Here is a 26,504-nt window from a genome sequence, read left to right on the forward strand (position 1 = left end):
ATACCCATTCACTCCTGAAGGACGCCACCTTTGTCACAAACCTGTAGATGAAATATCTGCTCTTTTAGCAAATGTACCTTACAAACATGAAATATAAAAACAACAACAACATTTATTTATATAGCACATTTTCATACAAGAAAAAATGTAGCTCAAAGTGCTTTACACAATGAAGAATAGAAAATAGAAGACACAATAAAAAATAAAAATAAGTCAACATTAATTAACATAGAATAAGTAAGGTCCGATGGCCAGGGTGGACAGAAAAAAAAAAAAAATCTGCAGGGATTCCAGACCAAGAGACCGCCCAGTCCCCTCTGGGAATGTATTGCAATATACATGAAAAACATGTGGGAATTTCTTGAAATATATATGTAGTTCTAATATATATTTTAAGATTACATTTGAAATATAATCAAACATACTGTATCCCTTTATATATTGTAATAAACCCTAATTTCGGTGAATACATTGCATTTGAGACATGCGATATGCTGTCTGTTCAGTTCTATATTTCTTATATTATTTATCGCTTATGTTTTTACCTGGAACATATTTAACAAAGACGTCCCAAAGAATCCAGTTTTTTAGCGTCAGCACATAATGGTCTAGGGCTCTTTTTAAGGGTTTGAGCTAGACCCCTTGGCTCCAGAGAAAGGTACTGTTAATGCTACATTTTGGACAATTGCACGCTTCCAATTTGATAGCAATAGGAAGGCCCTTTTGTGTTCCAGCTTGACTGTGCCCCCCAGGTAATCCAGGTCCATAAAGACATGAAGGTACTTTAGTGGCCAGCACAGAGCCCTCTAGGATGAATTAGAGCCGATTTGCGAGCTAAGTCTCCTCATCCAATGTCAGTCAGTACCTGATTTCACAAATGCTCTTTGGTTGAATGGGCATAAATTCCCATAGACACACTCCAAAATCTTGTGGAGAGCCTTCCTAAAAGGTTGGCAACAAATATTGCCACAAAGTGTGTCCAACTCCATATTAATGCTCATGGTGTTGGAATGGGATGTCCAACAAGCTGATGTACTGTATGTGTGATGGTCAGGTGTTTACAGACTCTTTGGACATACAGTATAATGTATTTATGTCTCTTTCAATAACATTGTTTGACATTGTTTCCCTCCTGACATCCATGTTTTTATTTTGTGTTACAGATATTATGCCATTTGCTGTCAACCCCTGGTCTACAGGAATAAAATGACCCCAATCCGGGTTGCCTTAATGCTTGGAGGATGCTGGGTCATTCCATCCCTCATTTCTTTTTTGCCTATCATGCAAAGCTGGAATGCTATTGGAATTGAAGACATTGTAAGTTGAAAAGAAGCTGCAATTGATTTTTAAATTAAAACCTGGAACAAAGAATATGAAGAATTAGACAAGACAGCAGCTAGCAGTCGTGAGCATCTGGATTATTAGCATATTTCAACAAAGTTAATCGCTTAAGGAAAGCAATTAGAAAAAAAAATTACAGAAAATTAAGTGTTTTTTGAAGAATATAAAATGAAATAATTTGAAGACTGACATGCCTGAAGGATGCATTAAATCATTATTTCATATCAATTAAAGTAAACTTAGCAGTCAGAGAGTCTGAATTAGCCTAAGCCACCCTAATTCCGGGGTGTTAATAAGAAATGTAATGATTTTCTTCAAGAGGTAGAAGTACACAATAAACAAGAATAGCTGTGTCACATATTTGAAATATTAAAATGTGTGCTGCAATTTAAATGTTTAATGTCTAAATATTTTCAATTAGAAAAGAAATGTGTCATTTTCACCCTCTGATAGAGGTCCATAGAGGGCGAGATCACTAGTCGAGGATCAGAAATAACATCGTATTCATAATCACTGATCTTAAAGTAGTCTGAAATGATATCTCACATGTGTATGTTTGAAATTTGTCATTTTTAACCTTCTAGGAGGGACTGTTAGAGGGGCTAGAACTACCAGTAAAGAATGAAATATCAAAAATATGACCATAATCATTATTAGAAACCTTGAGGTAGCATAAAATGATATTCCTCATGCCTAGTTTTCTGAAAATTAGTAACTTTGACCCCTCAAATCCCTTTACAGGGTGAACCCCTGGGGTCTGTTTATGGGGCATGCATAATTTCAAGGTCTTCTCGTCATTTTAGCTGAAAAAACCTATTGGTTTACTTTTTATCATACGGGTGTAATTTCCTGCACGAAACATGGTCCAAAATGACTTCTCATGTGTAAATAGTTTTTGCATTTACTAATATTAATATGTGTGGAAGTTCAGCCCCCCAAACACAGACAGACACCAGAGGTCCCAAAACATACATGTTTATTACTCTTCTGTAGTACACAACACCACACAGTTCTCAAATCAGCCAAATACTCAGTCCCTTCTTTCTCTCTCTCCCTTCTTCTCTTTCTGTCGCCCTCACTCCTCCACACGTAAGCTCTTCCACCCAACTCCAGCTCGACTAATGGAGTGAGGCGGCCTTTAACCTGCTGCGTATGTGCTGCAGGTGCTCCATAATGCTCTTCCAGCAGCACTTATGGGTGTGGCGGAAGTGCTGCAGTCCATGATGGCCACGGGTCCCAACAGGGTTGAGCTTCTAAGCTCTGGTCCCATGGCCCCGATGCAGACCACCACAACGATCTGCTATCTATCATGTTTGGATGCAGTCAACAATTTTAGCTTGAGATTTCAGTATAGATACAAAGAAAGATTAGCATGTCCCCTGGTGCAAGGATGACATGCAAATTTGTGAAGTGTTCCATATTTTTGATATCTATCTGTTAATTTTATCAGAGCACTTTAAATATCTAGGGTTAAACATCACAAGTAAATATAAAGATCTTTTTCAACACAATTTTGCTATAAACATGGAAAAAAAAATCAAACAAGATTTCAGCAGATTATCTACTATCCATCTCATATTAGCAGGTGTGAGACACCACCAGTCAGAAACCACATCTTTATAAAACACACTCAATTGTTATTCACAAATAATCACAGGTTTCAGTCCCAAACACCACGCAAAGCACTCAGCAATAATCCCCACAATGAACTTCTTTATCTCTCAGTCCTTAGCCGCCTCTACTCTCCTCCTGGGAGCTTTGCCCTGTTCCCACTCCCGACCAAAGCTCCCTGACTGTAAGACAGCGATGCCTTTACTTTCCGCCCAGATATGCTCCAGGTGGCTGATGACGGCCTTCAGGCAGCACTTCCTGGTGTGGCGGAAGTGCTGCCCTTTGCACCGGAAGCACTCCGGGCGTCCCTGACAGGTTCGTCCGCCATCTTGCCTGGTGTGGCGGAAGTGACAGTTCTCCGGGTCCCACGAGGCTTGAGGCAGCCCCTGGCAGTGGCCACAGTTCCCAACAAGCCAGAACCTCTTTGTTCCTCTCCTGTGGTCCTCTCCTAGTCCAGGGTAGTTCCCCCCTCGTGACCCGGAAGCTATTAATGTCCCTTTCCGGTCCCTCCAGGCATCCCGGCCAAGTAAGAACCCCAGCAATCTGCCACACAGGGAGAATCAATACTATCAAGATGAACACCCTTCCCAAGCTTCTTTTTCTATTTCAGAGCATCCCTATATACATTAACAAATTGTTCTTTAAAAAATAGACTCACTTCTAACCCCATTTGAACTTGAGACTCTACAAAGGTCTAAAGCAGAAGGTGGCATGACCTAACTTTCAATTTTATTTTTGGGCAACAAATATGCAAGCTGTAAAGACCTGGAAATTGACACAAATTGATGAATATCTACAGAAATATGCAAAAGAAATAAAATCTTGCTGTACTTCTTTATATGTTCTGCTTTGTGCCACAGTAAATATTAATTATTGTCAATATACCAATAATCCAATTGTCCATCAATTACTCAGAATTTGATTGCATGCAGGAAGCACTTCAAGGCAGAGAAGCTTTTATCTTGTGCTCTTCTACACGATAATCACCTTTTACAACCTTCTCAGACCTACACAGTATTTAAAAATTGGAAAATGTCTGGGATTAAAGCATTTAGAGAACTGTATTTAAATAATGTTGCTGCATCTTATGAACAATTACTCTTCAAATTTAACTTCCCAGCAACACAGTTTTTCTGCTACTTTCAATTCAGAAATTTTGCTAAGAGATTTCAGTGCAGATTATAAATTTCCATTGCGTAATTTTACGTTGAAGAAATTTGAACTACAGTTAGCCACAGACATTTCACATCCAATAACTAACCGCAACACGTAAATCTTTTCATCACTTGATTTGGACTGTGCTGTCTATGAAAGCAACTTCAGCCACACGATATTTTAAAATGGTGTTAAGAACAAGTAATATGCTGTGGTCAAGTGAGGTATGACACGAGTCCAAATAAATGTTATAGAGCCAACCGAGTCACCCCTTTTAGTAATAATTTCAGGAACAAAATAGTTGTCAATGGCACAGGTAAACAAAGTAATGTTAGTGCTGCAGTGGCTCATCTAATTATATAGATGCTAGTCTGAGCAATCAGCCTGTGATAGAGTTCCATCCAAATGAGACGCCACCTTCCAAGAGTGTCTCAAATTTATACTTTCCTGACAGGAAGGGGTGGAGTCAATGGCCTCATTGGGCATCTTTTCAAAGCTGTGGGCAGATAAAGAGTTGACACCGTTAGCAACTGCTCACTCTAATGTCTCAGGGTGGTATTCCTTACCTTGGAAGACCCCATAAGGTGACGCTCTGACTCGCATGCTTGACAGTACACTACAAGCAGGGGCGGACTGGCCATTAGGGCATGGGCCGGCCATTTCATGAAATAAATTTTATGTACTGGTTACTGTATGACATTAAAATTAATTTTCTAAACTAGTAAACATTAACTGTCCGGTACTGCGATTTATATAGTCCTATATAATAGCCCTTATTACGTTATCAAGTTGTTTTAGCTGTCAGTACACAATGTTGTGTAGAAGTGACAGCGTCCTTCCGGGCCAGTGACCTGAAGGGGCAGAGTCAGTTGCCCTCACTGGGTGGTTTCTCAGTGCTGTGAAGGAAGATAAAGACAAAAGACAGTTCATGACAGTTACCCCTCTCAGCCCGTGGTGGTATCACATGCCTGGGAAGATCTTGGAGGATAATTCTCTGACACGCATTTGTGTGACACCAGCCAGAAAAGCTATCAAGATAACAATCACTTTTTCTTCTGGTGAAGAGGGCGGCAGTTCAGGTGAAAAATAAAGTTTAAACCTGTAAATAACGATGGCTGACAATTTATTAACACACATTATTATACATAAATGAAAAATGAAGAAAGCCTAAATAGATAATGCATGGTGTACAGTAAAAAAATAACAGTGTGGTGTGCTTTTGTTGCCATCTTTGTGAAAGTGCAAGTGGTAGTCAATTCAGTGAAAATGGCTGTAGTGACTGGAGAAATTTATGATTTATTTGTCAGCTGTTATGGGGAAAAAAAGGTGTTGAGGGGATCCCTATACCTGTGCTCAATTAGGGCTCCCAAATCACTAAGACCACCCCTCAAGATACCTAAAGCATCACTTTATGCTGAAAAATACTCTAAATGGGATAAAATGATGGCATGCTATATTGAACAGCATGTTGATCATATTAACAGTTAATTTTGGAGAAGAAAGTCTAAAGTAAAACTTTTGGGAATGTCAACCTGTGATAGTGCGAGTCAGGTCCATGCTACCGCTTGCATCTCGGGCGCCTCTTGAGACCCGCTACCACCAATAACGTACCCATTGGGATGAGCCTAGCAGATGAGGACAAAAAACACAAAGCAAAGAGGTAGGTGCAAAAGTATTCCAGTGCTTTTATTAAAAAACTGTCTAAAACCAAAGCAGTGTTCAAAAGTGCAGGGCAGTGCATTCAAAAAATAAATAACCCATAAACTCAAGATGCTGATGGAGGTTAAAATCGATCAAATAAATAATGCATTAAAACAAGGTTAAAAACACATTGCAGAAAGCTGTTTCTAAAAATATGAGTTCTGGTGCAACCTGTTAAAAGCTGACATCTCCTTGGCTTTACCCCAAGCGACTCCTTGAAGCCAAGGAGGCTTCTAACCGGCAGTTCAGCCAACCTTCTGCATTGCTCCTTGGTTCAGGACCCTGTATCAGTCTCTGGCTCCTAGCAGGGCACCATCTCCGAGCTTCTGACTCCCACGTCCAGGCTCAGGTCCCTGCGGTCCAAGTTTCCACCCACAGGACGCCTCACTGAGCTTTCCATTCCCCTGCAGTTGCGCTGCCTCTCTCCAGCCTCATGCAATGAGTCACTCCAACCATGCAGCTCATCGCTCTCCAGCTCCCAGGTCACTCTGCTAGAGAGTACTCCTTCAGCCCCTGAGCATCGGTCACACAATCCGTCAACGGACTTCTTCCTAGTTGCCTGACTCATCTTTCTCTTGTTTGCATGCACAAAGCAAAAACAGGATTTTAGAAAGTTTTGACTATGACATTTGAAGTCTGGCTCAGGTGCATACCATTCTATTGATAATCACTGATGTTTCTGCACTTTGTTTAGAGTCCACCTGTGGTCAATTCAATTCACACTGGATGTGATTAAGAAAGACACACATTTCTGTCTTGGAGGTCCCACTCACAGTGAGGCATTATGAAGGCATATTGCTTATGGTATAAAGAAGTCCCCCTATTTCCGAAGTCTGTCCCCGTTTATGACTATCAATGCCTCAGATAAAGGAAAGAGTACATGGCTGTGGGTTCAGGATATCACAATGATAGAAGAATTATAGAAAATCCCACAGCTGAACGAAAACCAAGCTATGAGGTAGAAGGAATGCCCTGCAGCACTTAGAGAGAGGACTGTGTTGAGGTACGGATCTGGGGAAGGATACAAAAAATTCCTGCAGCACTGAACATTCCCAGGAGCACATTGCCTTCCGTAATTCTTAAATCAATGAAGTTTGGAACGACCAGGAGTCGTCCTAGAGTTGGCTGCCTGGCCGAACCAAGCAATCAAAATAGCAGGGCCTTGATTAGAGAGGTGACCAAGAGGAATCCAGAATCATCAGACCAGGCTAAGTTTTTCCAGTCTTCATCTGTCCAGTTTTGGTGACCCTGTGCCCACTGCAGCCTTAGCTTCCTGCTCTTGGCTGACAGGAGTGAAACCCAATGGGGTCTTCTGCTTATTAGATCCATTTTTTTTCAAGATTTAAGGTGTTGTTCATTCTGAGATGCTTTTCTGCTCACCACAGTTGTACAGAGTGGTTATCCGAGATACCATAGCCTTACTGTCAACTTGAATCAGTCTTGTCATTCTCCTCTGACATCAACAAGGCACTTCTATCATCAGAACTGCCGCTCACTTCTTTTCTCACTCATTCTGAATAAACTCTAGTGACTGCTATGTGTGAAAATCCAAGGAGCAGTTACAGAAATAGTCAAACCAACCTGTCTGGAACCAACAATCATGCCAGACTCAAAATTACTGAGATCACATTTTTCCCTGATTCTGTTGTTTGATTTGAACATTAACAGAAGTTCCAGACCTATATCTACAGGATTTTATGCATTGCGTTGCAGCCACGTGTGTTGCTGATTAGATAATGGCATGGATAAGCAGGTGTACAGATGTTCCTAATAATTAGATCAGTGAATGTATAAACACAAGCACTAAACTCTGCTTTTCAGCCTCAACCTTGTAGTTGTGACACAATCACCAATAGAATTCCAAAGAGGAAAAACAAAAGCCCTCATGTGGATAATAAGCCTGTAGTGGACATGTCCTTCTCAGAGGTAAGCAGAAGTTCTGCATTTTCTTAAATTGCCCTGGGTGCCCACTCCCGCAAAGACAGATGGAGAAATGAATAATCATCGCTGTGAGCTTCGACAGAATAGCACATTCTAATATATCTTGGCAGATTATCTAATTTCACAGAGAGCTATAGACGGGGCAGCTGGCTAGGCAGATTGGAATAGCATTTGACATTCAGTATCTAGTAAGTGAAGCGGCAGATCTCCTTGATCATTATAATGCTAAAATAGAAAAGCTGAAGTATGGAATTTCTGTGAAACGTTTTTTTTTTATCAACGCTAAAATCATTTCTATGTGTTCGTTCATTCCTTCATTTTTCAAGCTTTGTAAGGGGCACCTATCCCACCAACATTGAGCACAAGGCAACAGACAAACTTGGACAGGATGTCAGGCCTTAGGAAAGCATTGTCATTTGCTCACACTGAACCAGCTTATTTACATAGCCCACATGTCTTTGGGATTTTGGAAGAAGTTTGAGTTTTTAAAAAAAGTAACTGGCACAAAAAGAGAAAAACTAAACTTGTCTTAATAGGCATTGGTCCACCATGAGCCACAAGATCACATTCAATGCACTTTGGTATAGATTCTTGAAGGCTGCCCTATCTCTCCGTTTATCTTATTTTTTCCTGCCTTCATTCGATCTCACGTCCATGTACTACTCAGATCTTTTACACTCTTGTGAGTGTAGATGTGCAAAACAATCCACTGAGCACTAATGACCGCTGTGCTGACGGCTCTCACAATCACAAACAAGCAATCTGACGAATTTCCCATTAAGTACTCAGTGGGTGCTTGACCCTCTGGTGATGTCAGCGCCTAAACTGGTCTTCTGGTCGAACCACAGACTTCAAGGTATGCTTGACCACAATCCCATTAGAGACAGGGGATGATTAGGGGACCAGAATGGGTGAGGCCACAATTGACAATTCAGCCTAGACATTGGGGGAACACCCAACCCCTTCTGAAGGATGCTCAGGGATCTTTTATCACAACAGAGAGAAAGGACCTCAATTTTATGTCCCATCTGTAACAGTATACCCATCAATGCACCGGGGCATTGTGATCCACACACAGACCACTGATGGCCACAACAACACCTCTTCCAGAAAACTTAGCTTTCTAATTTCTATATTGTTCCCAAAACACAGAATCTGGGAAATAACAGTTTGTTTAATTAGCCCAGGAGTACAATTAAAAACAGAAGCTGGTTGGAACAAAAACCTGCAGGCACAGTGTGTCCCCAAGCCGACTTTGAGAACCCTTGTCCTAAATTTTATACAGACCAGTAATGGCACACTGTACCATAACGTGCAGTGAATACACTTGACTTGAGCATTCCTAGTTTTCATCCTCTTTCTCTGTACGTTTAGCATTCGTTTGCTCAGAGGTTGATGCGCTTGCTGCTTCCTGAGCAGATCTTCTTTTCTCCACCCTAGCGGCCCGCTGCTTCTCTTCTTTTGTCGGCATCTTTTCATGTTGAAACTGATTCGTCAGTGATTATGTTGCAATTGCTTAGTACGTTTTCTTTAATTTTTCATCTTAAGCTGGCACTTAAGTCTTCAATCTGCCTCAAGAATGATTTAAGATATGAAGAGGTAGGGGAAGTGATGGCAAAGGTGGTAGGGATGAGAACGGAGCCCATATGCATGCGACACACGGCCGCCCTGCTGGCTGCTGTCCAGATTTGATTCTACAATAAAATGAAATAAAAATAAAAAGAGCAATAACCTTGGAGGTCAATCATCACCCCGAAAGCCGATAGTAGACGTCACATAGTATATGTGTATCAAATTTCAGGTCAATTGTTCAAACGGTGCCTCGCAGTAAGGAGACCCGAGTTCGCTTTCCGGGTCCTCCCTGCGTGGAGTTTGCATGTTCTCCCCGTGTCTGTGTGGGTTTCCACCCACAGTCCAAAGACATGCAGGTTAGGTGCATTGGTGATTCAAAATTGTCCCTAGCGTGTGCTTGGTGTGTGGGTGTGTGTGTGTGCGCGCACGCCCTGCGGTGGGCTGGTGCCCTGCCCGGGATTTGTTTCCTGCCTGTGCCCTGTGTTGGCTGGGATTGGCTCCAGCAGACCCCCCGTGACCCTGTAGTTAGGATATAGCGGGCTGGATAATGGATGGATGGATAGTTCAAATGGTTTGCAAACTACAGGTGATTTAAAATCCTGGACAGACAAACGAACAGCCACGGCAGCATATTATATAAGAAGATACAATCTGCATATGAAATGAATGTGAAAGAGGTTCTGGGAGAAAGCTGACAGTCACTGAGTGCTGTATCTAACATATTTTGGATATTGTTGAAATGGTTTGCTTTAAAAGGATAAATTTGATATCTTTCCTAAAGCTTGATTTTTAGTGATATACATAATGATATATATATATATATATATATATATATATATATATATATATATATATATATATATATATATATATATATATATATATATATATATATATATATATATATATTGCTGCTGAAGTTTGCTAAGACCCTGAGAATGTGAACTACTGCCATAGAGGATGAGGGTCCAAAGTGAACACCAACTTCTAGTTGCTTCGAGGTAAATGAAGAGGACAGAGTGGAAGGGGTGGGGTCTCAGACCATGGGGTGGAAATGACATCATTGTTCACTTGTAAACTCCTCCTTCCCTCTAGGGCAAACAACCCATTGTGTTTCACCATCATCCTTCTGCATTTTTACTTGCTCAAAGCTAGGAAGCAGTTAGGTAAAATCATGTAATCATGTAGCCCAAAGGTATTGATTGGATCTACTGATCACTGCACAGCCCAAAAGTGACCTCTTCTTCTTCTAACTGCATGAACTTCCTTTTTCCCTTCTGCAGATAGAATCCCGGAGGTTCAGCAATGCCACAAATGAGACCTTTTGCATCTTCTTGGTGAACAGACCTTATGCCATCATCTGCTCAGCAGTGGCTTTCTATATTCCATTGGTCTTGATGGTGCTAGCCTACCAGCGAATATATGTGACCGCTATGGAACACGCTCGCCAAATCGGGAACCTTCAAAGGGCAGGGTCAGCCCCCGAATATTACGAAGGCTCCGAGAGCCAAGGGCCAAGTCGAATGAAGATTGAAACCAAAGCCGCTAAAACTCTAGCCGTCATAATGGGATGCTTCTGCCTCTGTTGGGCTCCTTTCTTTATCACAAATGTCATTGACCCTTTCATAGACTATAGTGTACCTTGGCAAATGTGGACAGCATGGCTGTGGCTGGGGTACATCAACTCTGGCTTGAACCCATTCCTGTATGCCTTTCTGAACAGATCGTTCCGCCGTGCCTTTTTAATGATACTCTGCTGTGGAGATGAACGTTATGTACGGGCAGGAAGTTTTGGACCATCTCGGCCATACACCACCTCTGTCAACGGGACTTCAATAGCATTGAGGTAAGACTGATTGATCGTCTATTATTCATTTTTCTTCTTTGATTTTGGTTACAAAAAGTACTAAAGATCTTTGTGTTTCATCATATAGTAGTGCAAAATTTGATAATTATTGCCCTGTACTTGACATGCACTTTTGACCTTTCAGAATCCTCTTCTGTCAACCATGTAGTGTTAGATTGAGCCAGGTACAGTGATGTAGACTGCGGTCATCTTTTGGGTCAAGTGATGTCCTTTAAAAGCCTTAATGAAATCATTTCTGGGACTTTCTCTGGTCTTTAACTTCTTGTTCATATATTTGAGAGCAGCTATCTATAAACTGTGAGGAAATATAGACCTACTGTAAGTGAGCATGGAAAGGAAACTATAAATAAAATGTATTATTATTAATATAATATATATATATTATTAGTATTATTATTATTATTATTATTATTATTATTATTATTATTATTATTATGTCATGCTGGTAGTTGTTGAATCCTATTTCTACTCATTCAAAAATTAACTCTAATCACTTTCGGTAGCATTTGCCTTAAAATTAAAAAGTTTTGCTGTTTTACATGATATTGGCATATCAGAGAGTAGATTTAATTAAACCACATTCTCATTCCTTCCTTCCTTCCTGTTATTTTTATCTTTAAAAGCAGGAAAATTAATTGGTTTTGATCCAGACATGTATTTGCTAGTATCTCATTTTGTACTACAGATACAGTAATTTCATTTCGGTATTTTGCTGTTACAAAAAGTGAGAAAAACTATTATGATAACACATTATATTAGCATAATAGCAGTGTATGAACTTGCTTGCGTGGAAGCGTTTGTGTTCTTTCCTCATTTTGCATTCAGGGAAATGTCACATTCCTGATATACCACATGTCAAAGATGAGATGATGCTACTAATGAGGGTCGTTTAATGGTCATCACTGCCAATCTATGCATTCTTTCATTCCTGTTGCTAAAATAAAACCGAATGATGGAGAAGCTATCTTACTGAGATCTGTTAGTCAGCTAGCTTATTGACTAGATAGATAGATAGATATTAAAGGCACTATATGATAGATAGATAGATAGATAGATAGATAGATAGATAGATAGATAGATAGATAGATAGATAGATAGATAGATAGATAGATAGATATTAATGGCACTATATGATAATTTTTTTTTAATTTTTAAACAGACCTTTATTAACAATAAATAAATAGATAGATATAGATAGATAAATAGATAAATATTAAAGGCACTATATGATTGATAGATAGATAGATAGATGTTAAAGGCACTATATGATAGATAGATAGATAGATAGATAGATAGATAGATAGATAGATAGATAGATAGATAGATAGATAGATAGATAGATAGATAGATATTAAAGGTAATATACTGTATAACCATAGATAGATAGATAGATAGATAGATAGATAGATAGATAGATAGATAGATAGATAGATAGATAGATCTTGAAACAGCAAGTTTCATGTTTTTTTCTGTATGAACTTTGTCAAAATTAAAGAATACAGCACAATCAGATGCCCAGTCCAGGTTTGGTTGTTTTCTTTGCCCCCAGTGCTGCCACGATAGGTTCTGGACCCTCTGCCCTGAGTTATGTTAAGCGTGTTTGATGATGGGTGGATTGATGGATATCAGATGGAGGGCTGAGTTTTCCCCAGCAGTCAACTCAATGAGACTTTGATCACATCTATGAGGTTGCTTTCTGCTCCAATAAGTGTACCCATACAATGGCATGCAGATTGTGCCTTCAGTTCTTCAGATATCATTAAAACAAAAGCTTTTTTTGTAATAATTGAGTCCTCAGAATAATACAGCACATCCTTTTCATCACTTTTTAAAACAAAAAAAAGCATTCTATATCTCATTAGCAAATAGATGAGCCTTTTGCTGAAACATTTTGCATCAGTCGTCTTTGAATCAACACCCCCAGCTATTATTCCTCTTGTCATGGCTCTATCCGTTTTATCCTTTATGTCTTCCTTGATTGCATTTCACTTATTTAATAATCTGTTATTATTTAATTTAGCTTGCACTGATTCCTTTTTGACACCTACGCACATCCTATCGTGTGGCTCGTATTTTGCTATCCAGCCTGGTTACAGTTGGCATGCATCCTGTATTTTTTTTTTTACTGAATTTATTTTACTTTGTGTTTGGCCTTTCGTTTTAAAGAAAAGCATAGTATAGAATGTGTTATATTCATAAAACATTTATTTTCAAATATGTTCATTAAAACCATGACGTTTTAAGTTTGCTGAAGTTTCCAATGACACAGCTTTCACAGTTGATGGTTGTCCTTTAACATTCCCTTGTTCACGCTCTTTTATAAGGTGCCTTCAGCTTTTCAGATTTGTCTGCCTAAAATAGGAATGTAAGAAATGTGAAGGGCGGCACGATGGCACAGTGATTACCTCAGCACTAAAGACATGCATTTGATTTGTGGCCTCTGTACTCTTTAGACTTAACCGCTTTGCCAGTTTGGATATTGCGCAAGAATTCCAGTTTCGTTTCTTAGCACAAAGCTGTGAATATTTTATGTCAGCACTTCTGACCCTAAGAGTCACTTTTGTTCCCTGAAAAGCTCAGGTATATTTATGAATATGTTACGGGACTGCCCTTTGTCAGAGACGGCTGGGGAGGCGACCCGGCTGGGACGCCCAGTAGGACTGGAAGAGGGTTTGAGCCTTCCCCTGACCATGTCAGGGTGACCGCCCTGGTTGCTTTGGGGACTACGGGTAGGGAACTTGGAAGCTCAACCCTGTAGGGGCCCGTGGTCACTGCCAGGGGGTGCCCCGTGCCTTTGGAGCCCTGGACCTCAGCACTTCGGCCTCACCCAGAAGTGCTGGGGGGAGAGGAACGGGGACACCCGGAGTGCTTCTGGATGTGCAGCTGGCACTTCCACCACACAGAGGAGTATCGGTGGAGGAGTGTCAGGAAGCACCTAGAGCTCGTCCGGTGTGGATATAAGGGGCCGCCTCCCTCCATTCAATGGCTGGTGTCAGGTAGAAGAGGACAGAGCTCGGAGGAAAGGAGTGGAGGCGGACCAGAGGCATAGTGAGAAGGCCTGGACTAGAGGGGTGATTGGTGCTGCGGCACTGGGTTGTGCTCACTTTTGTAAATATAAATAATGTAAATAAACATGTGTGTGGTGAAACCATCATGTCTACCTGTCTGTGTCCGGGCTGTACCCCACAACTTCTGGGTTAAGGTTTTGGTCTGGGGTGGCTGATTTTCTTACTCTCATATTCTCTTTATCAGCACCCCCTTGTTTCCCCACCTTTTTCTACTTCTAGATGTTTTTTCACTTCATTCATCTGTGGTCACGATGTGTGGGCTTAAATTGAAATGCAACCTCTAAGTAAAAATGCAAAACGTCTGCGTTGCTTTTAGTTAAGGACTTGAATTAAAATGCAATATGCTTTTACGTTGCATTTTAAATAGATAGATAGATAGATAGATAGATAGATAGATAGATAGATAGATAGATAGATAGATAGATAGATAGATAGATAGATACTTTATTAATCCCAAGGGGAAATCAGATAATCCAGCAAACTGACATGATGTTCCTTTTTGGGGGTCATAGCTCCCTAGTTGGAATAAGTTCTTTTGTAATTGCGGCGTTTTAAGTAACCAAAAACTATATAGATATGATATTAAAAGGCGATATCCCTCCCATAGTGATATGGCGGTAAAAATCACATAAGAGAAAATAATTTAGCTTTCTTTACTGACGATTTACGTGGCATTACAGACGGGAAGCCATTGCAAGACAATACTAAGGTGGGGTTTTGATCTCTACAGTCTGCCATTTTTCGTCTCTGCGCTGGAAGGATTTTCAAGACGGATGACGATATCACCCATCTGTCTGTTGGCTTCAAAGTGTTTGGCTGCTGTCCAAGTCTTTTTACACTGTCTTCCCCACATGCGGGCCCTTACTTAGGTTCCAAACAAAGGAAGGACAGGATTCCATTTTATCTCTAACATACAGAAATAGTACAATGCCCATTTTCGTAGTTGTACCTTCTTCATTCAAATGCTTGTCTAGCAGTTCTAAATGCTGACAGTCCCTGTGTGCTAACTTTGGCCTGGCCTGTACATGTGAGTGGATTTATAAAATAATTATTGTACAGAGCACAGTGACATTAAACTTATATTCTTGTTACACATGAAAACTGCATGCCATAGTGAAAAGATTAAACCTTGCCAAAGTAAAGACAGTACTTGCACGTGCATTGCATTGTAATGTAGTTAATACGTTGGACTGCATTTCATTTTGGAACAAATAATTTTCCATTAAAATAGAGCTACATAGTAAAAAGATTACGAAACTAGGCCTGGGAAAGTTTAATTATTAATTTAGTTAGTTAATGTGGCCAGTTTAAGGCATTACAAAATATTGTCACATCCAGGGCAGGCAGTGAGGCAATTGCCTCACACTGTTGTTCATTTTCTTGATTTAAACGTACCAACATAAAAGCAGCGGAGTGGGAGGGAAAGGGCAAGGCAGGTTGGGGACTGGGGGGTTTATGGCAGTCCTGGTGTGATGCTAGAGAAAAGTCGCATTAATAAAAATTTTGCTTTTTTTTTCTTTTCACGTATCTTTAAGAAGATCGAATCAATGCCATAGCACCTAAGTACTAAATAAGTTATCTTTGTGTGGCATTAAAAACAAATTAAGTCTAAAATACATGCTGTATTTAACCCGCCACACTGCCAGGTAGCTTACACTGCTGACTACCCTAATATAATAGCAAAATACTACAAAATAAAAGTGTAATGATTATCCCAACCTGCTATTCCAGCTTGCAGTATCTTCGCTACTTTATGCAAAGAACGCAACATAACCACATAAGTAATGCACGTTGTCATCTTTTAAGCATAATAGCAGCTACAGGGATTTTTTTTAACAAACCAGAAGCGAAGATGTAGGTAGAGCAGTGCTTTCCAGCCTTTTTTGCTATGGTGTCACACTTTTTGGAATCCAAAAAATCCCAAGGCGCACCACGAATCTACCAACTACAAAAACATTAAATGTCATATTACGTGCTAAACTGTCTGAAGGGTTTTGACTACCACAGACGTCATCAAAAAAATCAGTTTCGAGATTGCTACTCGCAGACACAGCACTTAGTGAGCACTCATATGCCCATTGGCCCCTGGCTTTGTGAGAGTCGCTGGTGAGCACGCACCGTGGCAGATGAACCCCCAGCAAGTCTCCTGGCTGTTAAGGTGCACTCTAAGTTCTGTGTCGGCTTCTCCGGGTAGTTCTGTCTTTCTCAGATAGGCCTCAACCTCCCAAGGAGCATGTCTCTCTCAGGCAAGAGCAGCGTTTGGGGGTGGCAAGTGGGGCGACCGCCCCAGGAAAGTGCTTTTGAGGTCCACGTGTCCCACTCAAGCGGATTTGTCAAGTTGTATTCTCGAGTGTATATATATATATATATTTGAGATGCTTCTAAGAGAAACACTTTAAAACTCCCTCTTCAAGGTCAAATTCAGTACATGTACATCTTTGAAAACATTCCATAGTCCAGTGGTTCTCAAACTGTGGGGTGGGTTGCATGAAACAAAAAGGGGGGCGCGAAGATGTGAAAAAAAGAAAACAAGAATCAAAAATACATCTATTGAAACCAAAACAAATTAACTTAAACTACATTCCAATACTAGAAAAATAAATATAGAGTTAGATAAATGTCAATAAAAGTTAAGTATTTATAATAAAATATGCATCTGTGATATATCATTAAGTAAAAAAGAACAAATTGGTATTAGTGGGTTCCTTTCAAAAAAACGTTAGGGGGCGCGATTAAAACTGTTATGAAAACTCGGGTCGCAAATACTTAAAGGTTGAGAAACGCTGCCATAGTCCACCTTCATTGCTCAAAAAGGGTCACCAGTATAATCCCTTCCTAAAATAGGTATAGCCCATTAGTTACTGGGCTGGCTCCTGTTTTGACTTGGGAGCAACTGATGGCTTGTCGCTTATGACTCATTCGTGTCCAGAAAGCCTACCATTGTTTCTTAGTCGAGTCTTTGATTCAGTTTGCTATAGTAGGGCTAGTTAAAACAGTGCGGGAAGTGTTTGGTAGTGGAACACGCAGCAACGTTTTATTACTGGTTTAGCCATATCGCTGTCAACGCCATGAGTGGAAGAGATCGTGGAGCACTTTTTTAATAGATTATATTGTGATATTTTGATAAAGTCCGTGTGTTATCTTGCAAAAATTTAGCTAAATACTGTAATGAGAAAATCCGGTGTATGTTAACATTATTTTTATTAAATTCTCAAGCAAGTTTATACAGTCCACACATACCGGTAACCGGCCCCGCATGGGGTTGGTCAGCCTGAGGCCACGTTCACCCCTAAGGCCACCCCTGCTCGCAGGTCAAGACCCAGGAGCACTACACTGTTATTCCCAGTTGAAAAACATTTCTGTAGAGTATAATTATCAAGTCATTGATGACAATAAACACTTGAGGATAGTATTTGCGTAGTTGTAATGTATGCCCTTTTAGGAGATGCTTATATTTTCAATTAACTCAGTCTTTAGTCGTGTATTCAAAATCTACAGTCGTTAAGATCATTTCATTTTACTTTGAGACATCTGTATTTTATATTTAATGCCAATCTGAGAATTAACACAAGATTTTTGCTGTTATTTTTGTAGGTGGTTATAATACATTGGCCTCGCGTTCTTCTTTCCTTCTTTTCAACTTGCTTTTTAGGAAGGTGATCAAATTCAGGTTGTACTTGTTCAAGTAGTATTTTGTTAAAGCTCAGGATTAAGGTCATTGTTTAAGCTTAAGCGAGGTCATTACATTTTTTAAAGTTCCTTTGTGTTGATTCTGCATTATTTTTGTGATTCAGTGTGTATTTACGTCATGATTTAAGTACTTATTTTAGGTACTATTAAAAGCGATTAATTACATACAATGATGCGATTCATTAGTTATATTTTTTTTATTCGGCTCCCAGCCCTAAAAGAAACATAAAATAACATGAAACACACATATAAAATGTGTTAATTATGACAAGAACATAACAGTGCTAATGCCCTGTTCTGCTGTTGTGGTCATGAGTGTTGTGTGTGCCCATTTGGATCACCGTTTCTATGTGCAACTGTTCTTTCACTCAAGCTGTGTATGGCACACCTGGTTACCAGACTGCTGACTATCATCCATCCACACTGTGGCTAACTATTGTATTGGCTTTTGCTTGATCGTCAGGTGTATCAACTATGTTGTGTGAGGGACAGCCAGCACCCTTGCCTGGCCAGAACAACCTCAACATGGAAGGACAGGGAGAGACAGCACAAATGGGGTCTTGTCTCCCCTGGACTACTAGATGGCAGCCCCTGGGTTACAACACAATTTCCCACAGGGCATCATGAGAACTGGAGTTCTTGGACTCAACCTTATTGGGTTCCATGGGTGCCACCAGGGGGTGCTGTGGGGACTATCAAGCCCTACTTTGTCAGGCTCCAATCTAAGCCGGAAATGCACTGAGACAGCGAGTATGGGACACCGGAAGTACTCCTTGGTTTCACATAAAAGGAGATCACTGCCACTGCTCGAATTGCCAGAGATGGGAGGAAGGAAGACGGTGCTTTCATGGAGGAGTGGAGGCAGTGACTGAAACAGGGAGTGAGAAGAAGGCAAAGAGTTTCTGTGTGCTGCTTGTGCTTTATACTGCATTGTGGCTGTGGTGGGAAATGCTTATAAAAGAAGAGTTTCCCAAAATATACACTCTTTTGCTCATTTTATACTTCTGTCTGAGCCTTTGTATCTGGTGTTGGGAAGCTGGAGCACCCCCTGGTGACCAGTCAATAAAATATAAAGTCACCCACCATCTAGTCAGAGGCACCTAAATTGTACTGGGGGCACTGCTGCTCAAGATGCTACATGAAGGAAGTAGAACACAGTAAAAACTAGAATTTGATAAGCAGTAGCAAAATACATAAAAGTGAAAAAGCTAGAATCCAAATATTAAAAAAGCTATGTGTGGTGAAAAGGCTTCATGTAACCAAGGTAATGAAATTCAGAGCTAAGGAGAGAGAAAGGTGGCTCCAGAATGGTGAGGATACCATGGACAGCTCAGAGGAGGAATGAGCAGGTGTTCAGTAAAAATATCAGGAGGAAAATATGAAGAACGCTAAAAGAATTTGGAGGACAGACTGATCAAAGGGCTGTGAGAAATTATTAATATCTGTGTCACTATTCTGTTTTTTATTTTTGCTGCTTTTTTTTTAGTGTCCACGGGGAACATCTTTATTGAAATCAATTTGGGTTTTGTTTTTACGTTGCTGCGACATGACGCACAGTGTCATGGTGGTCATCCTTTAAAGACAGAGGCACATGTTACATGTCACTCTAAAAAATGACAAGACTTCAGAAGATTAGTAATGAAATCCCCCAGGTTTATTTGTTGTTAAGATCTACACTCCACTTATGATTTACTATTTGTTAAAAAACAGATTGCCATTATGTCTGATTATTCCTGCTCAATCACAACGTTTGCTGAACAGTCAGCATGGGTCCAGACAGAGCAGATTGTGTTTTACCAACATGCTGGAATTCAATGAGAAAGCAACAAAAGGATACAATCAGATGATATGCATCTGATATTATTTATCTGGACTTTCAGAAAGAATTTGAAAAGGTGCCACATGAGAGATGCGTGAGATGGGTGCAGCATTGGCTCAGATACAGGAAGTAGAGGGTGATGGTTCGAGGAACCTCAACAGAATTGGCTGATGTTAAGAGTGGTGTCCAGCAGGGGTCAGTGCTAGGGCCGCTGCTATTTTTAATATCTATAAATGATTTAGACAGGAATATAAATAACAAGCTGGTTAAGTTTGTAGATGATACCAAGGCAGGTGGATTGGCTAATGATCGAGAATGCGTTGGATATTTACAGAAGGACTTGGACAGCATACAGGCTTGGGCCTGTATGATACTTTTTAGTTTTCTAGGCCTCTAACGTTAACACCAGATCATCTTCACATGTATTCCAAATAGACCTTGCTGATGCCAGTGTAAGGGAACAGGGTGGGATGTTGGTGATGCCGAACCACAACCTCTGCAATTTCCACAGCTGATTTTACATTCACATGCTATGGTTCAGTCAGCTTGTCACTCATGTTGCTCAGGTGTCTTCTCTTGTTATCTTCAGCATAATAATAACATCTGAAAATCTCCACAAAACATCGAAAGGCTTTTTCTTTGAAAATGAAGCTTGTGGTGATAAACTATAAGTAGACAGCCTTATGAAATATTATTTAATGTAGGGCTTGGATTGATGACTTATGTTATTATTATAGTAATTCTGACAAATGGTGCAGTGATAGCATTGCTGCCTCAAAGTAAGCAGACCAGGGTTTGTGTCCCAGGTCCTCCCTGTGTGGAGTTTGCATGTTCTCACCAAGTCTGTAGGGGTTTCCTCCGGGTGCTCCAATTTCCTCCCATAGTCCAAAGACAAGTTAGGTGGACTGGCAATGCTAAATTGACCCTAGTATGTGGTTTATGTGTGCGTGCATAACTGTATGTGTGTTTGCCTTGTGATGGACCGGCACCCTGTCCAGGGTTTCTTCCTGCCTTGCACCCTATGTTAGCTGGCATAGGCTCCAGTACCCCCTGCGACCCTGTTTAGGACAAAGTGCGATAGACAATGACTGACTGACATATGTAATGTATTTGGGTATTATTTGAGCAAAAATGTTTTTGAAGGTGTTAGGGTATGTAATTATTTGTTCACAATACGAAAGTTATCCTTGTAAAGCGGTGGGAACCCATATAGTGTTTAGATATAAAATGTACAATTGGTATGTATTCCATCTGTATAGCCAGATGTTTATGGATGATCTGATGTTGTTTCACATTTTATTTGATTATTATTGCTAACTGATATAACTATATTTGGCAGTGTATGTCTGATGCACTATGTTGTTGTTAGGGCCATCTTAACACCATCACATGCCCCCAGGTAAAGTAGTGTGCTGAGGCCCCTCTTTTGTTAGCAAAACAGAAACATACGTAGGCATCAGAAACATTGTGGGCCTCTATGCTCCTGGGCCGGTGCCTATTGTACTCATAAGTTAAGAGGGCCCCTGGTTGTCGCCCTGTTTTGTGTTTTGACTTGTCACTCCATGGTCAATATTTCAGCAGTTTTTTATTGTACTATATTCAAACATGAGAGAGAAAGAAGTACCAGAGAAGTATGTGAAGATTGGCCAGGATATGTATGAAGGAGTGAGGGATCGGGTTAAAAGCAGTGTTGGGGTATCAAACAGGATCCCAGTAAGAGTAGGTGAGCACAAGGCAGGTTTTTCAAGTCCATACCTCTTTGATCTGGTTATAGATGTGTTGAGTCATGAGATAAAAGACCAATCCTCCAGTGCACGCTTTTTGGTGATGACATTGTGCTGTGTAGTACTGTACCAAGTGGAGAGGAAGTGGAAAGGAAGTTGGAAGAATGGAGAAGGGCATTGGAAGATTGGGGATTGTAGAGGGTTAGGGTTAGGGTTAGATAAAATATCTCTGGTTTAATGATGATCAGGATTCAGATGTTAGCCTGCAGGGAGAGCTACTGAAAAGACTGGAGAAATTTAAATAACTAGGATCAGTGGTAGCCCAAGAAGGAAAATTAGATGTAACAAAAGCCCATAGAGTGCAGTGCGGATAGAACAATTGGAAGAAGGTATCAGGAGTATTGTGAGATCGAAGAGTCAAGGTGAAGATTAAAGGTAAGAAGGTGGAAAGACCAGTAATGATTTATAGAGCTGAGGCGTGGGCAGTAAAGGGAGAGCAGGAGAAGAAGTTAGATGTGGCAGAAATGAAAATGTTGAGATGGTTGTGTGGAGTTACAAAAAAGGACAGAATAAGAAATGAGACCATCAGATGTACAACAAAAGTGGGAGAGACATCTAAAAAAGTAGAGGAATGGACATGAGGAATGATGTGGAGAGGCAATGAATATGAGAGTGGAAGAATGATGGGAATGGAAGTTCAGGGGAAGAGAAAGCAAGAAAGGCAAAAGTGGAGGTGGATGGATAAAGTAAAAGAAGGTCTGAAGGAAAAAGAGTCTGACTGGAGAAGAGGTATAGGTTCGAGCTGTATGGAGAAGTTTGATCAGGAAAAGATGAAGAAGAAGAAGTATAATGATATTAAATTAAAATGAATTGAATTGAAAATTTGATTAACACAACTGAGGTTTAGTGCTGTCTTAAAGATTAACAAGCATCCACATTCTCCATGTTGTTTTACCGAACCAAATGAGACACGTATGACTGCGATCTACAGCTGGCTAAACAGGTCCATACACAATTTCTTCTTAAGCCTGGATGTCAGTTTTGTTGAAAACTCTAAACAATCGAGTGAGTGTGTCTTGTTTCCTACCAAAGTTTGCTTTCCATCTTACTTGTAGTGATGGTAGAATAAACTCTGGCACACAGTGACCCGGTAATATACAGTACTTATAAAAAGAAACCATCCGCTTGGAACATTTTGTATTTTATTATTATACAACATTGAACGACAATGGAATTAATTTGTGCTCTTTGACAAGGATCAGTAGAAAAATACTCTTTTATGTCAAAGTGATAACAGATATCTGCAAAGTGGTCTACATTAAGTACAAATATAAAACACAAAATAATTGATTGCATAAGTATCTAGGGTGACAAATGGGAGACTCTCACGTCAGACAGAAGAATGTTCTGTGGTCTGTTTAGCAGACAGAACACTATGGCTGGCGTAGGCCAAACACTGCACATTACAACAAACACAACTTGTTTTTTGCAAAGCGCTCTTCACTGAGTGCTGGCGCAGGATACTGTGAACAACTCTTAGTTAAAAAATACAAGTATAGATTATACTAATTACTAAACACCGCCCTCATGGCTGCCTACCCCCTCAAGTGTTTTCTATAGTGGAGTCTGTGCTGGCCGTCCAATCTGAAGAGAGGATCTTTCCATCTAATGATTCCGATGCTCCTTTACCTGAGATGATTTTGATGTTATTAAAAGGTTGATGGTGGCAGCATCATGTTATGTGGATTCTTCTCTTTGGTACGCTCTAGAAGACTTATGAGGGTAGCGGGAAAGAGAGAGAGAGAGAGAGGTTAGGAGCACACGCTGATCAGTGCATTGCCGCACCCACCACACGACAAACCAACTCAGGATCCAGATTAGGACCCGAGTGCAGCCATGCAACGGGTGATACCTCAGCACCACACTAGTTCAGACGGAGTGGAACAGTGTGAGGTTTTTTTATGGTGGCAGGGGTGCCAATTCTGCCACCAACCCCCTGTAGGTTGGAGGGCCTACATGCAGGGACGGATGCAAATTAGCGTCATTACCCAGGACAGAGCAATTGCAGGTTAAGGGCCTTGCTCAAGGGCCCAACAGAGCAGAGACCCTTTTGGCATTTTATGGGATTAGAACCAGCAACCTTCCAATTGCCAGTGCAGATCCCTAGCCTCAGAGCCACCACTCCGGTAAAGGGGAAAATTAATAAATGCCAAATCCAGGAAAATCCTCAAGGAAACCCTGAGGAAGTCTACCAGAAACCTGCACTTTGGGAGAAGATCTATTCTGCAGTAAGCCCATGTGTAGATTCAGAACAACAATGCTAATATCCTGGAGTGGCCGAGTCAGGGTCCACATCTCAATCCAATTAAGAATTGTGGCTGGACTTGAAAAAGGCTGCTCCCTCATGATCTCTATGCAAGCTGACAGAGCTTGAGCAGTTTTGCAAAGGAGTATGGGGAAAAATGGCAGTGTGCAGATGTGCAAAGCTGATTGAGAGGGAGAGACACCTGAGCACACACACTCAAGGCTATCATGGGTGTACCAAAGGTGCATCTACTAAATATTGACTTGAAGCAGGTAAATACTTATGTGATTGATTATTTTATAGTTTATATTTTTAATTAATTTAGACAGCTTGGCAAAGATCTGTTTTCACTGTAAAACAATAAAGGTTTGGGGTACATCCATAACCCCCTGTACAATGAAAATAAATCAAGAAGTAAAACGATCCTCTTACAAAGATAAGGTTGACGTCTTTTCAGATGGGACTCCGATATTAAACGGACTTAAAGATGGCAGAATTGCTGGTCATATGAGTTCCAGGCAGAAAGAAGCATGTCCAGGAGGACGGACAATGTCAGAGATGACCTTCCATTCTGCAGTGGAAGGAAGAGAGCAGACATTAGTACACAGTGCCACCTCCTGGTTAGGAGGGTAACACGGCCTTTATGCTGCTTCCCAAGCAAATGCACATGACATCACTTTGACATTAAAGTCCTTTTCTGTTGATTAGTGTCAATAAAGCCAAATTGAATCCATTGTGATTCAAAGTTATTTTAATTATTTGAGGGCTGAATATTTTTTCCAAAACACGCTGTTTTCTGAAAAGTACCCAAAGCAAGGGTCTCACACATAAATCAACCTAAAATATCAGTTGCTGGGTGCTGTGGCTGACAGTTCTCTTGTGGCTCGAGACGCTTGAGGCTGGCTGCCAGGCTGTCTTTGTGTCACAGGGACGGGGATGGCAGTAGCAGTTGCAGTAACAGTGCAACTCAATCTGGTTTGTACCTCATGTCATTATGAGTGGCGGTCTTCATCTACACAAATGTGTTCAGCACCACGATTAACTGGAGATTGATGAGCTAATGCCGGTACGTCACTTTCATTTTTGATCTCGATCTCCAGATCACTTGCATTAGAATCGGAGTTCAATAGGTCAGAGTCCAATTCTGCAATAATATACAAAAAATCGTCCACGGATTAGTTTGCTTTGTGCGTTCGCTTGGATCTCTCACCAGATGTCGATGGCATTTCTGTCGTCGTTTGCTCTTCAGTACTCCTGCGAGCACATGGAAATCTCGGTCAAACAAATGAAATCAAACAAATCGAACAAATGAGTCGAACTAAACATAATGGTTTTGTCACCATTTGCAGTTGCTTACTGCTCTCAACCTCTCCTGCTGACAAAAGTCGAGATCTGCCCTGAAAGAGTTAAACAATCCAAGGCACTGAATACTTTTTATAGGTGCTGCAATTAGTATGTCTATAGAATAAACTCAGAGATATCAGGCTGCTTGGACAAAGGCTGGCCTTGCTTCTTCAATGGTGTATTTTCCACCATCATGTGTATTTTTTTTTTTTTGCTCTGCAGGTCTAAGTATTTGATCTCCCTAACTACGGTTACCTAGGACAACGGTTTACAGCTTATACATTGGTTATTGTTAGTAATTTTATTTTATGGCATGTAATGATTACACTTGATTGTTTTATTGCCAGCCACGAGTCTTTTCACTGAAGAAAAAAAAAGGCGTAGACATTCACTTCAAGTTACTCTGGGAATGTGAAGAAGTCAATATTAACCTCATTTACTTTTCTGCCAAGTGTGTGTGCTACTACAGCTGAGTGAGTCATACAGGTCAGCACTGGTCCTTCCCTGCCACAGGGGTTAGTATTTGAAATAAAATCATCACATGTTGCCAGAGTGTGGTGAAGGTCCTAAATGAAGATGAAAAGAGGGGCTTATCAGGATGGTGGGCAGTGTCAGATGAGAAGGCTGGCTATTATCTTCAGTCTGAGTCTGATTCCACAAAGGGTCTCAGCTGATTGGAAAACATCTTGTGCAGTACCAGCCCCCAAAATAGCGCAGCAGAAAGTCTTAAATGACTACCGACTGGTGGGTCAAAAAAAAAGAAAAACCAGATCAAAGAACAGTGTCCCAAAGACATGCAAAATCAAAACTTAACAATAGGTCTGCACTTCTTGCACCAAAAAAGCACTTTTTGAACTCTCAGTCTCAAGCATTTAGAGCGTCAAAAGATGCCCTCCTTGGCTTGGTGTGCCACCAGAAAGGGTGGTGCTTGCAATGTCAGGTGGGGGCGGGGCTAGATGTTATCTTCAGGCGATAGGTCAACACTATGGAGGAAATGAGAGATACAGTTAGCAGCAGCGCCTCCTTCTGTTCAGCGGTGCCACTATTCTGCTTAACTGAGCCCTTTGGGAGGTCCCTAAGCGTGCATTTGTGTGACAGCTGACTAGATAACTGCATTGATGAATGAATGAATACCTTTTTTGTCATTGCACATTTCTTGCCCAATGAAATGTGCAGTGCAGTCCCCAGGATATACATATATTTAGTCATCCAGAAATTCATCACAATTTACACCACGTTAAAATTTACACTAAGACATACAAGACATACAATCCTGAGCTGAACTGGAGTTCAGTTTAGTGATGGCTCTAGGAAAAAAAAATATTGTATCCCTCCGGATGTTGTTATTGAGTCTTGAAGGTATTGT

General features: G+C 40.6%; 1 protein-coding gene and 1 non-coding gene across 4 annotated transcripts in view; both read left to right on the forward strand.

Annotated features, from left to right (window-relative positions):
* The window catches only part of si:dkey-247m21.3 (5-hydroxytryptamine receptor 4), a 333,240-nt gene that overhangs the window by 143,607 nt on the left and 163,129 nt on the right, over positions 1 to 26,504 (forward strand). For all 3 annotated transcript variants that reach the window (XR_005633290.1, XR_005633289.1, XM_039750378.1), the window contains exons 5-6: positions 1,164 to 1,317; positions 10,605 to 11,167. Coding sequence is in view for 1 of the 3 variants with exons in the window: in XM_039750378.1 (XP_039606312.1) it covers positions 1,164 to 1,317; positions 10,605 to 11,167 (717 nt within the window). In the remaining 2 variants the exon portion in view is untranslated. The remainder of the gene's footprint in view (positions 1 to 1,163; positions 1,318 to 10,604; positions 11,168 to 26,504) is intronic.
* On the forward strand, positions 2,664 to 2,766 carry LOC120529182. Its single transcript, XR_005633689.1, has one exon. It is a non-coding gene; the product is annotated as a U6 spliceosomal RNA (small nuclear RNA).

Source organism: Polypterus senegalus, chromosome 4 (genome assembly GCF_016835505.1).
Source record: "Polypterus senegalus isolate Bchr_013 chromosome 4, ASM1683550v1, whole genome shotgun sequence".
NCBI classification, from domain to species: domain Eukaryota; kingdom Metazoa; phylum Chordata; class Cladistia; order Polypteriformes; family Polypteridae; genus Polypterus; species Polypterus senegalus.